The 12,088-nt window shown below is 52.5% G+C and overlaps 1 protein-coding gene across 2 annotated transcripts in view; it reads left to right on the top strand.

Annotated features, from left to right (window-relative positions):
- The window catches only part of MTSS2 (MTSS I-BAR domain containing 2), a 45,797-nt gene extending 34,157 nt beyond the window's left edge, over positions 1 to 11,640 (top strand). The window contains exons 7-14 of one of the 2 annotated variants that reach the window (XM_077288942.1): positions 1,658 to 1,815; positions 2,287 to 2,394; positions 3,123 to 3,220; positions 3,455 to 3,581; positions 3,654 to 3,728; positions 4,037 to 4,198; positions 5,902 to 6,067; positions 6,485 to 11,640. In XM_077288942.1, coding sequence (XP_077145057.1) covers positions 1,658 to 1,815; positions 2,287 to 2,394; positions 3,123 to 3,220; positions 3,455 to 3,581; positions 3,654 to 3,728; positions 4,037 to 4,198; positions 5,902 to 6,067; positions 6,485 to 7,269 — 1,679 coding nt within the window. In that variant the 3' untranslated portion in view covers positions 7,270 to 11,640. Of the gene's footprint in view, positions 1 to 1,657; positions 1,816 to 2,286; positions 2,395 to 3,122; positions 3,221 to 3,382; positions 3,582 to 3,653; positions 3,729 to 4,036; positions 4,199 to 5,901; positions 6,068 to 6,484 lie in introns of both variants that reach the window. The other variant, XM_077288941.1, reaches the window with a different exon arrangement.
- The last annotated feature ends 448 nt before the right edge of the window (positions 11,641 to 12,088 follow it).

The raw sequence follows: 12,088 nt of genomic DNA, 5'->3' as shown, positions 1-12,088 counted from the left end.
TCTGAGTGCCGTACAGTGAGAGCACAGCACAGCAGTGACGTCACCGCTGCGTTCTGCTCTCACTGTACGGCACTCAGAGCAGGAAGCAGACGGCAAGGGACCTGACGGACATCAGAAGGCAAGTATGTACTGTTTGTTATTTTTTACATTTACGCTGGTAACCAGGGTAAACATCGGGTTACTAAGCGCGGCCCTGTGCTTAGTAACCCGATGTTTACCCTGGTTACCCGGGTGCTGCAGGGGGACTTCGGCATCGTTGAAGACAGTTTCAATGATGCCGAAGTCGTTCCCCTGATCGTTGGTCGCTGGAGAGAGCTGTCTGTGTGACAGCTCCCCAGCGACCACACAACGACTTACCAACGATCACGGCCAGGTCATATCGCTGGTCGTGATCGTTGGTAAATCGCTATGTGAGACGGGGCCTTTAGCCTTTGTACAGAGTGATGCTTCCACCACATTTAGGCTGGCTGCAAACATTGTGGATCTAATGTGGATTTTCTGCTACCTGTCCGCAGCATTTCCGCATCAAAATCTGCACGTATAAGGTGGATTATGTTGAGAATTTCACCGTATGTTTTGTAAGAGCAAAGATCGACGTGAATTCTGCACGACTTGATATGCTGCAGATTTTGTGGTAGACACACAGCAGGCCACACATGAGCTTACACGTCACGCTACTTCTACAGGACACTTAAAATCTCACTAACTTGGCAGGTCTGCATTCGGCTGCAGTTTATTCGCAAGCAGATCCATGAGAAAATCTGCAGCAAATACGAACTGTCTGCATTTATCTTTATGCGTCATCCTGGCAACACGTAGATGCCAACTTAAGAGAAGATGTGTGCTCAAGATCCCTGTGTGCTGTCAGTGGATGGAAACGTTGCCACTCATTCACCAAACATGCAGCAAAATTGTGTCCAGCACTGTGTGCTTAGACACATGTATTCTTCTGTCTTGACAAGGAATGTGGTCTGTCACAAAGGAGGTGGAGAAAGGTACCGCCAAATATTCCACAACAAGTTAGTGTAACCTAGTGTAACTTAATGTAGTAAAGTTATCATTCTAGCAGATGGGGAAACTTTAGCGCCCATCCATACACCTTAGATGGTGTCAGCCAAATTGTTCAACCGGCAGCCATTTTTAAGCAAACAAAATGCTCTTTCGTCCAGTGTTTGCAGGTTGGTTTGCACAGGCCGATAATCAGGGACAAGTATTCTTACCAATGCTTCCTGGTTATCTGCCAGGATAAATGGACTCTTAGTTTACTCAAATGAAGATATATTCGACCCTTTCTTGTTCACATTCAGAAGCTCAACACAGTCCTCTTTTTCAGCCCTAAGAATGTTTCTATTTACTGACTGTAGCAGAGATCCTGAATATGGCGAGAAATTACAAGAGAAAATCTAATAGACAATTGCCGGATTTGTCATAATGTGGTGATAACGTGCAAAGGTTGTTGCCCCCTATAGGGGTCTACTCATCAAATACAAATTGATAATGTGCCACAAATGTCCAGTCTGTGTGGACTGAATGTTATGACCCCCACAGAATGCTGTGACTCCACTCACTGACCACTGTGAGGCCCCCACTCACCGCTGTCCCACTGAAAGGTGTGACCCCCCACAGAATGCTGTGACCGCTTCTCTCTGTTCTGCAGGTAAAGGGGATCTGCAGCCACAGCTGGACCACGCTCTGCAAGACGTCAATGACATGTACCTGCTCCTGGAAGAAACAGAGAAGCAGGCGGTGCGCAGGGCGCTGATCGAGGAGCGCGGGCGCTTCTGTACCTTCATCACACTGCTACAGCCCGTGGTGGTGAGCACAATCACATGATAGATGCTAAGGTACCAGATCACATGACACCGAGGTGCCAGATTACATGAAGCTTAGATTGTATCATATGACGCTGAGGTGCCAAATCACATGACACTGAGGTACCAAATCACATGACACTGAGGTACCAAATCACATGACACTGAGGTACCAAATCACATGACACTGAGGTACCAAATCACATGACACTGAGGTACCAAATCACATGACACTGAGTTGCCAGATCACATGACACTGAGTTGCCAGATCACATGACACTGAGTTGCCAGATCACATGACACTGAGTTGCCAGATCACATGACACTGAGGTGCCAGATGACATGACACTGAGTTACCAGGTCACAAGACACTGAGTTGCCAGATCACATGACACTGAGGTACCAGATCACATGAAACAGATGCCAGATCATATGGTGCTGAGATTCTGGGTATGCGACCTCTCATGTTTTCCAGAATGGTGAGATCCACATGCTGGGGGAGGTGACGCACCTACAGACGATAATCGAGGACCTGATGCTGCTGAGTGACGAGCCTCACAAACTGCCTGCTGCCAGCGAACAGGTCTGAGCACCACTACACATTACAGCTATGAGCCGGGGTGCAGTCCCATGTAAACCAAGCTCCGTCACCGAACATGCTGTAATTAATACGAAGCCTCATTCATAATCAACCTACAATAAGATTCTGTCCAGAGCAGCCGATCACTACATCACTACAAGAAATGAAAGCTGGGCTCTGATTGGTTGCCATGTTTATGTTTCAATTCCTCCTCGGTTTCAGGATCTCTGATTATTCATGATTATGGTCTGAGGCTGGACTCTGGTTCGAGGCTGGACTCTGGTTCTGACCTAATGCTCCTCAGTCCTCACAGATGAGGATTTGTTCCCATTTTATCCAGTGTCCTGATAATTGTGTTACAATGCAGTCCAGGTAGGTTACCTGATATCGGAATACAATTGTAACAAACCTTCAGCTGTGAGCAGTGTCAAGTCAGGATGCGATTTAAGTCTTCATTCACTGACACCAAGCACAGGTATTGGGCGTAAGTGTAAAGTGGCTGACATTTCCTTTGTCAGCGATGAAGGTTCACTTCCGTGGGACTCGGGTCCGGTAGATTTCGCCCTCCGCTCAGCTGCACATAATATACTGTTAATATTACGGTGAGATGGAGGGGAATACAGCGGCAGACACAGCCGGACACACCGGCCCCTTCGTCTCTTCTTATTGGCTGCAGCTCTGCTCCGTGTCTCCTAGCCATAACTGCTCCATAATAATTCTCTTCTCTGCAGGTTATTAAGGATTTGAAGGGATCTGACTACTCCTGGTCCTATCAGACACCCCCCTCCTCCCCGAGCAGCTCGGGGTCTCGCAAGTCCAGTATGTGCAGGTAAGTGTTTGCATAGGTGAGGGGACGAGCATCCCCCATCAACCCCGACACCGCCCGACATTAGATCACGCCACACCCCGGTTTATGTGAGAGGTGTAGATATTCTGTCCATAGCAGTGTCCTAGTGTCTTACATCATCAATGCTCTGACCATTTATCACAGTACAAAAACTGCCCCCTCCTGGCAAGCTGCCTCGCACCCTCACTCACCGGGTTCCGCGTGTCGCTATCGCAGCCTCCCGCAGTCCACAGGCGGATCGCAGCGTCTGGTGAGCGTCTCCTCCCAGGACTCTGGCTGCAGCTCCCATGAAGCCACCTACTCCAAGCCACCATCACCCATGCCCTCGGACATGACGAGCCAGGTACGTGACCTTGTGCAGGTGATGTGCGGAACGCCGGAGCCTTCATAGCTCACATCTCATTCCCTCCATCAGAAATCCTCCAGCTCCGCGTCTTCAGAAGCCTCCGAGACCTGCCAGTCCGTCAGCGAGTGCAGCTCCCCCACATCAGTGAGTATGGACTGGTGGAGGCAGGGCCGTCCTCTGTAAGTGCAGTCCTTTGCTTGCTGTCCGTGAATGGAAACCTGTCTTTTCTCCTGAGCTTGTTACACTTGTATCCAGTTGCAATCCTCAGACGGATACATTGCTACAAACTGTCAGCTCAGAGGGAGATGGATGCTGCTGCCGCTCAGCTGTGAGAGGTGTTAGATCAGGCAGGTTGTCAACCTCTGGATGTGAACAAGATGGCTCCTATTCAAAGACAGCAAGCAGAGAATGTATTGGCAGATTGGATCCGTCTAATGCCACATCTTCTGCAGGATTGGTCGCGGTCTGGTCCCTACGAAACGCCGCCAGCGAGCTCCCTGCAGCGCCGAAAGGACCGTGTGGAGCATCTGAGGGAGGCCGAGCTGGGCCCCTACTACCCAAACATGGAGGACCCTTACCGGCCCCGCATGTCTCCAGCCGTCATTGCTGCGAAGGTGAGGTCTATAGAGGCAATAGTGTAATAACACGTACCCCAAATCCCCCCAGACCCTCTATAAATACAGCAATATAACGTACCCCCAAATCCCCCCGGACCCTCTATAAATACAGCAATATATCGTACCCCCAAATCCCCCGGACCCTCTATAAATACACCAATATAACGTTCCCCAAATCCCACCGGACCCTCTATAAATACAGAAATATAACGTACCCCCAAATCCCACTGGACCCTCTATAAATGCAGCAATATGACGTACCCCCAAATCCCCCCGGACCCTCTATAAATACAGCAATATAATGTACCCCAAATCCCCCCGGACCCTCTATAAATACAGCAATATAACGTACCCCAAATCCCCCCGGACCCTCTATAAATACAGCAATATAACAAACCCCCAAATCCCCCCAGACCCTCTATAAATACAGCAATATAATGTACCCCCAAATCCCCCCGGACCCTCTATAAATACAGCAATATATCGTACCCCCAAATCCCCCGGACCCTCTATAAATACAGCAATATAACGTACCCCAAATCCCACCGGACCCTCTATAAATACAGAAATATAACGTACCCCCAAATCCCACTGGACCCTCTATAAATGCAGCAATATGACGTACCCCCAAATCCCCCCGGACCCTCTATAAATACAGCAATATAATGTACCCCAAATCCCCCCGGACCCTCTATAAATACAGCAATATAACGTACCCCCAAATCCCCCCGACCCTCTATAAATACAGCAATATAACGTACCCCCAAATCCCCCGGACCCTCTATAAACATGCTGATAGAGCATTGGACTGGACCCCCATGTAGCTAGTACTGCAGGGTGGGCCATGACGTCCCTTTTCTCCGGGGGTCAGTCACCGGTAGGATCTGGGGGCCGTACTTTGGTCATCACCAGATATTGTGCTCGACCACAGACCCCGCTCCGTCACTTCATGTTTCCCACTTGTCACTGGACGGAGGCCGTGTGTGACCGTGCGCACATCTGTCACTGCACAACATGGCCCTCTCACAGCACTGACAGGAAGTAGACCACAGCCTCAGCCATGTCTTACCCTGCTGAGGTAAAAGGAAAGCAGAGCTCTGATTGGTTGCTCGGGATAATAAAGCAGAGCTCTGATTGGTTGCTAAGGGTTATTGTAAAATACATCACATACTATCCAATCACAGAAGAGACACGAGGCAGATTATCCTTACCGGTCATAAATCCAGTCACATCTTATAGCCCCCCGGCCCCTCTGTACACCCAGTCACATCTTATAGCCCCCCGGCCCCTCCGTACACTCAGTCACATCTTATAGCCCCCGGACCCTCCGTACACCCAGTCACATCTTATAGCCCCCCGGCCCCTCCGTACACCCAGTCACATCTTATAGCCCCCCGGCCCCTCCGTACACCCAGTCACATCTTATAGCCCCCCGGACCCTCCATACACCCAGTCACATCTTATAGCCACCCGGACCCTCCGTACACCCAGTCACATCTTATAGCCACCCGGACCCTCCGTACACCCAGGACCCTCCGTACTTCCCCCCGGATCCTCCGTTTACCCCCAGGACCCTCCGTACATCCCCCTGGTACCCTCCGTACATCCCCCCGGACCCTCCGTACACCCCCCGGACCCTCCGTACACCCCCCCGGACCCTCCGTACACCCAGTCCTGTCACGTGTCCCCTCTCATTGCAGCACGGGGAGGAGGTCTCGTCCGCTGCCAGTGACCTGGCCATGGTCCTGACCCGGGGTCTCAGTCTGGAGCACCAGAAGAGCAGCCGTGACTCTCTGCAATATTCCAGTGGCTACAGCACCCAGACGACCACCCCCTCCTGCTCCGAGGACACAATCCCCTCACAAGGTAACCAGCCCCCCGGAGCAGGAGCCGCAGGGGCCGGCGCAGCCTCCTCATTGTGTAGCGAGTGCTTGGGCCACATTTCTCCTCATTTTCAGGATCTCTGCTTGTTGTCAGTGCCGGGGTCTCGCCTGGTACAACTGGTGGTCGCTGCTCTGCTTCCAGACTGGTCCTGCACTGATACTGTAGGAAATAATCAGGGCAGGAAAGGATTATCTGGACACAATGTAGCAAAACCACAGCTGTGATCAGGACCAGGATGAGTTTGCTGCCCCTGGATGTAAAAGTTTGTGTTCATTGACAGGAAGCAGAGATGTTGGAAGGGTAGCACCAAGTCTATTAACACTTCCCTGGATCCAGGGGTCATCTCCATGTGCTGCCCCCTGCAGGGGTCCTGACCGCCAGTTGTTTGTCCCCGCACAGGTTCTGACTACGACTGTTACTCAGTGAATGGAGATGCCGAAGGCGACGGCTCTGGCGACTATGATCGATCCTCCACCGTTCCCCGCAGCAGCAGCTTAGCGCAGAATTACCGCCGCATGCTCCAGACCAAGCGGCCAGCCTCGACGGCCGGACTGCCCACCGCCATGACGGCCTCTGGCTCTGCACCCCCTCCCCCACAATCGGGCTCGACGCCAGGGGTGGCCACCATACGACGCACTCCTTCCACCAAACCCACCGTCAGACGCACTTTATCCAACGCCGGCCCCATTCCATGTCGCCCCCCTATAGTGCCAGTAAGAACACCCACTGTGCCCGACTCTCCGGGCGGCGGATTGGGGGGGCGCTCTCGTGTCGGAAGTGAAGAGTGTGTTTTCTACCTGGGAGCGGATGATGGAAGTCCCCTCGACTATGCCAAGTCTTCTCCCAAGCGCCTCAGTCTCCCCAATGCAGCCTGGGGGGCAGCGGGAGAAATGTCTGTGTACAGCGGTGGCGGAGCGGATGAGGAAGACATGGGGGGCGGCCTCCTGGCTGCCAATCGGCACAGTCTGGTGGAGAAGATCGGGGAGCTGGTCGCCGGAGCGCACGCCCTGGGGGATGGCCAGTTCCCTTTCCCTTCAGCTCCAGACAAGAGTCAGATCCCTGCCCCGACGGGAGGCGGCAGCAGCTCCGAACCCCCGGCCGGCGACATGCTGGCGTCCATACGAAGAGGGGTACGGTTACGCCGAACCCTGACCAATGACCGCTCTGCCCCCCGGATACTGTGACCTCCGCTGCAGGGTGGACAGGATTGGTGCTCCAGGGAGGGGAGCGAAACATACTGTGACACAAGCCAACCAGAAACCAAGGGGTGCTTAACCCTTTCTATGCAGGTAGGTCCGGGGCTAGAAGGGTTAGGTTTGGTGACTGACCGAAACATTTCCACCATTCCATACACCAGGGCGGACCCAACACACCAGTAGCATTAGAACGAAAGTCAACGGTCTGTAATGGTGGCTGGAAAGACCCCCCACAAACACCAGCTCTGCTACACCAAGGGGCACAGCGCTGCAATGAAGACGTCGCTGGTACAGCAGACTTCAGTGTAGCCACCATGGAGGGGCCAGGACTCTAGGCTCAGATCTCGGCTGTGACGCTAATCTTCATTGCAGCCATGTGATCCAGGAGCTGATGATGGACTGTGGCCCCTGATGATGGACTGTGGCCCCTGATGATGGATTGTGGCCCCTGATAATGGACTGTGGCTCCTGATGATGGATTCTCAAGTTTTATCTCCTCTGGTTCTGGCCCGAGTGCTCGCATCACTGGTCGGGGGCCATGGAGTGGCGATGGATGTGACTACACAGGCAGCTTGCATGACTCTGGGCAACCAGCAAAATGTGGCCCCCAGGAGCCCTAATTTTTCTTACTGTACAATTTGTGCCAAGTGGTTGCTAAGGACGCTGAGCTGCCGCCATGTTTCTGTGGCCTGTTTACCCTCACCCGATAGGTGACGTAGTCTGGAGGGGGATGAAGACACCACCGTTTTCGGCCTCTTGTAGTGAGGGAATAGCCGACCTGACGGGGATCCTGCCTTTACCGATCACAGAGGCCTCTCTTCTAGTGCCATTCAGAACAAGCCTTGTGCCACCTCTGTGCCCACGCTGTGTAGTGAGGAGCAGCCCCCAATGCCCCATTCGAGGGGCACCGCACTGATGAGCTCTGGTAATAGCACTTAGGATTTTTAGAACTGACACCATTAATTTATGACCCCCGTGTGAATCTTACTGGTATCCTGAAGGTTATAGTGCGGGGGACATGTCCTCAAAGTGGGCTGCCCCTGCACACGTGGAATGAGCAGGTCCCCACTGCGGACACTGTGTGCAGGGGTCTAGTGATAGAAATGTCACCCCAGTAATGGTGAAGGCCTGCAGGGGGAGCGCAGCACGAGCCCCCTGCTTGGCAGATGTGGCTCCTGTAGGGCGCACTTACTATAGAGCCGTATATTTTCAGAGATTAGTGATTTGTTTGCCTCCAGAAGGAATTGCAGAAGTAGATCTGACTGGACAGAGAATATTTTTAGCTGCTGCTGGCGGTGCCAGGGCCGGAGATCGATATTGAGAAATGTAGCACCACCCGCTGGCCAGGTGGAGAACTGCAGGCAGCTCCTTGTGACTTGTAGCGGTAACCTAAGTTCTCCTGATGTACAGATGCGACTCCGATGCTGCGGAGAGCTGACGGCGGGTGCTGTACATCACCAGACTCCAGGGGCCATTCCATAACCACAAAGGTTTAGGACACATCTTTGGAGATGGTGACAATTTGCTTAGAAAAAAAGCCTTTAAGACATCCCTTTAGTGAACACGAAAATGGGCCCAAGACCTGAGGCTGCTCCACTAAGACCTGTCTGATGTTTGCATCGTCTTCCTCACCAGTGTCTGCACGTGTGCACATAGCAGTTTAGGCCGGGACGGTTGTAGACCTTGATGTGGAGGGTGATTTAGAGGCTGTCTGAGTAGTGCAGTCTCAGGCGCTGAGCCTGGAAAAATTGAATTTTTCTTCTGTTGGGTCTACACAGGGAGGTGCAGCTAGGGTTTTGGGGCTGGGGCAATGGGATGTGGTCTGTCTAGATGGAGATATATGCACGGGTGACATGGAGGCAGGGGCTTTAGAAGTGGAGGAAGTAGTAGGTTTTGCACGTGTCAGCACCAGCTACCGCAGGTGTTTCTCGTTGGTATGAGAAGTTGTTAGGACATGGATCTTTCTGAGGTGTGAATGTTGATGTAAGTTTATTGGTTTCTGTCTATGGTTGTATGAGGGCACTGACGTGTATGGGGACAGTGAGCTGCCTGATATGTCCAGTCCCCCATCATACTCATGGGAGGCCGGATGAGATGACCGGACCATGCAATCGTCATCCTCAACGTTGCCTATCTCCCAGCACTCGAAACAACATGCAATCCACCGAACTACGAGGCGCGAGAGATCATGTTATCCACCAAGCTCACAACACACGAGACATTGTGCAACTGGCCGATCTCCCGACACGTGAGATGCCATGTGATCCACCGAGCTCCCGAGACGCAAGACATTGTGCGATCTATCAAACTCCTAAGACATTGCGTGGTCCATCGCGTTTCTGAGACGTCGTGCGATCCTTTGAGATCCCAAGACGTGCGATCATTCGAGGTCCTGACGCACGAGACGTGGTGCGATCCTTCGAGGTCCCGATGCTCGAGATGCCGTGCGATCCTTCGAGCTCCCGACGTGTGAGATGTAGTGCGATCCTTTGAGCTCCCGACGCGCGAGACGTGGTGTGATCCTTCAAGCTCCCAACGCGCGAGACGTGGTGCGATCCTTCGAGGTCCCGATGCTCGAGACGTGGTGTGATCCTTTGAGCTCCCGACGCGGGAGACGTGGTGCGATCCTTCGAGGTCCCGACGCGCGAGACGTGGTGTGATCCTTCGAGGTCCCGACGTGCGAGACGTGGTGCGATCCTTCGAGGTCCCGACGTGCGAGACGTGGTGTGATCCTTCGAGGTCCCGACGTGCAAGACGTGGTGCGATCCTTTGAGCTCCCGATGCTCGAGACGTGTGATCCTTCGAGCTCTCGACACCCGAGACATCGTGCGATCCGCCTAGTTTCTAATGTGGCTGATGTAGTGTGATCTGCTGATCTCTGACCTAATTCATTATGCCACTGCTGGGAGATCTATGCTATTAGGTTTGAAGGATCTCTCATGGGTAAGTCATGGGCTCCTCCAATGCGATCTTGTATCTGTTACATATCAGGTGGCTGGATCACTGTGGTCAGGCCGCCGTGTCCCATATCTGTTACGTGCGTGGAGTGATCTCACGTCTTGTCGGTAACACTGTGAACCCCCGAGTGTGCAGTATTGGTGAATCGGACATGAGTGACTGAGGAGACTCCTGAGAGAGGACACAGGTCCAAAGTGGGGAAAAAAGCAAGTGATGTGGAAGGAGAAAAGGAAAAGGTGACCATGGGGCCAGGGAGGCGCCGCTGATTGTAGGGCCACAGACCTCACTGCTCCTTTGCTCAGTAATAGAAGATGAGGAAATCCTGAAAATCTGAGACGTTCCATGCCCTGAGCCTGAACCTTGTGTGGCTCTAGATCCCCGTCCACATTGTCCCTTGCCTGAAGATGGCAGACTTGTGTCTCTGTGTGGACATTGATATGTATGATGAGAATACGCCATGACACTCTCAGTAGTGCAGCCTCAGGCTTTGGGCCTGTAACTTCAAGCGCATAGATCTGCGCAGAGATCACAGAGCGATTTCACGTGAATGAGGCGTTCTGGAGTTTGCTTCTCCACAGCCTCGTATACCGCAGTGATACCAGAGAACAGTAGCTGGTTCTGAGCAGTGGATATAGTGGGGGTTGTGTAGGGGGTCCCTGTCTATACACTGTAGTCTAGGGCCAGTCCCCAGCCTCCCTCACCGGAGACCCTCGCTCTAGCAATAGGATAACCCGGCAATAATAATGCAGCGGCGGTACTCCCTCCCTTGGAGTACTGCCATTCTGCTGGGGGAATGATAGCAGGCGGTGACATTATTGCACCAGTCCGGTGACCTCAGTGGGAAATGACGAGCCCTTCTTCCGGAGCTGGGGAGGTGATGAAGACGCGAGTCCCATGTGAATGAATAGGATCTGGGGTTTTTTTTTAACCCCGATGTGACGGTGTTTTAGCCTCCCGACAGCTATGCATCATGCGACAGATCGGTCCTGAGGCCCCTTGGTGATAGAGACCACCAAGATTGGGTGAATGCAAGCACAACGCTCTCCTCCCCTGTGGGGTCAGCCCCATTATCTATGAAGCCCCCATGTGTGTATAACACGTCGTTGTACAGAGACCCCCTTACACTGGATTTCTGTGTCTGTTTGTATGTGTGTACCTGTATTGGGGCGCCAGACCCCCGCTTTCTCCCCATTCTGTTTGATGTTAGTTATGGGGGAGGGGCAGCCCCCCGACACTGTCTTCTAACATATGGCGTCTTCTGCTCGCTGATCTTCCGCTTCGGTTGTCTCCTTCCCTCACAACTTTTATTCTTTTTCTAGTTCATCTTTTTCACTGAGAATTGCGCTGACAGTAACTCCGCACTGTGACCATCCAGTATTAATAAACTCGTACTGTAACTGCCGCCGTCACATGACTCCTGCTGCAACCACAAGTCCTCACCAGACCTCCGCTTGCTGTCAGTAAATGTGTCAGTAAATAAGAATGTTCTGTTTTCCATGCAGGTCCAGAAATCCACATATCTAGTCCTGGAGTAAATCAGTGCTGTACAGGAACTAGAAAGAGACCCCCATGCCTCATCACATGATAGTTGGGACACGCCATACACACTGCGGCAAATAGTCAAGCTGTCACCTTTCCTTATTTGATTGTTATGGAGGACGAAGCTGTTCTCGTCACACTCAATTATAGAATATAGACGGGTATTCTGAAATGTCCTACAGGTCTGGGAGCTGTATCCATCCCCAAAGGGGGTCTCTGATGTCCCCCCCTGGTGCCACACATGGTAGAAAGGTACCAGTGCATGCAGCACAGGGAGAAAGAAGAGCACTGAAGAGGCCGAGCACAAAGT

This window comes from Ranitomeya variabilis, chromosome 2, assembly GCF_051348905.1.
Source record: "Ranitomeya variabilis isolate aRanVar5 chromosome 2, aRanVar5.hap1, whole genome shotgun sequence".
Classification (NCBI taxonomy): domain Eukaryota; kingdom Metazoa; phylum Chordata; class Amphibia; order Anura; family Dendrobatidae; genus Ranitomeya; species Ranitomeya variabilis.
This window is presented reverse-complemented; position numbering and strand designations above follow the sequence as displayed.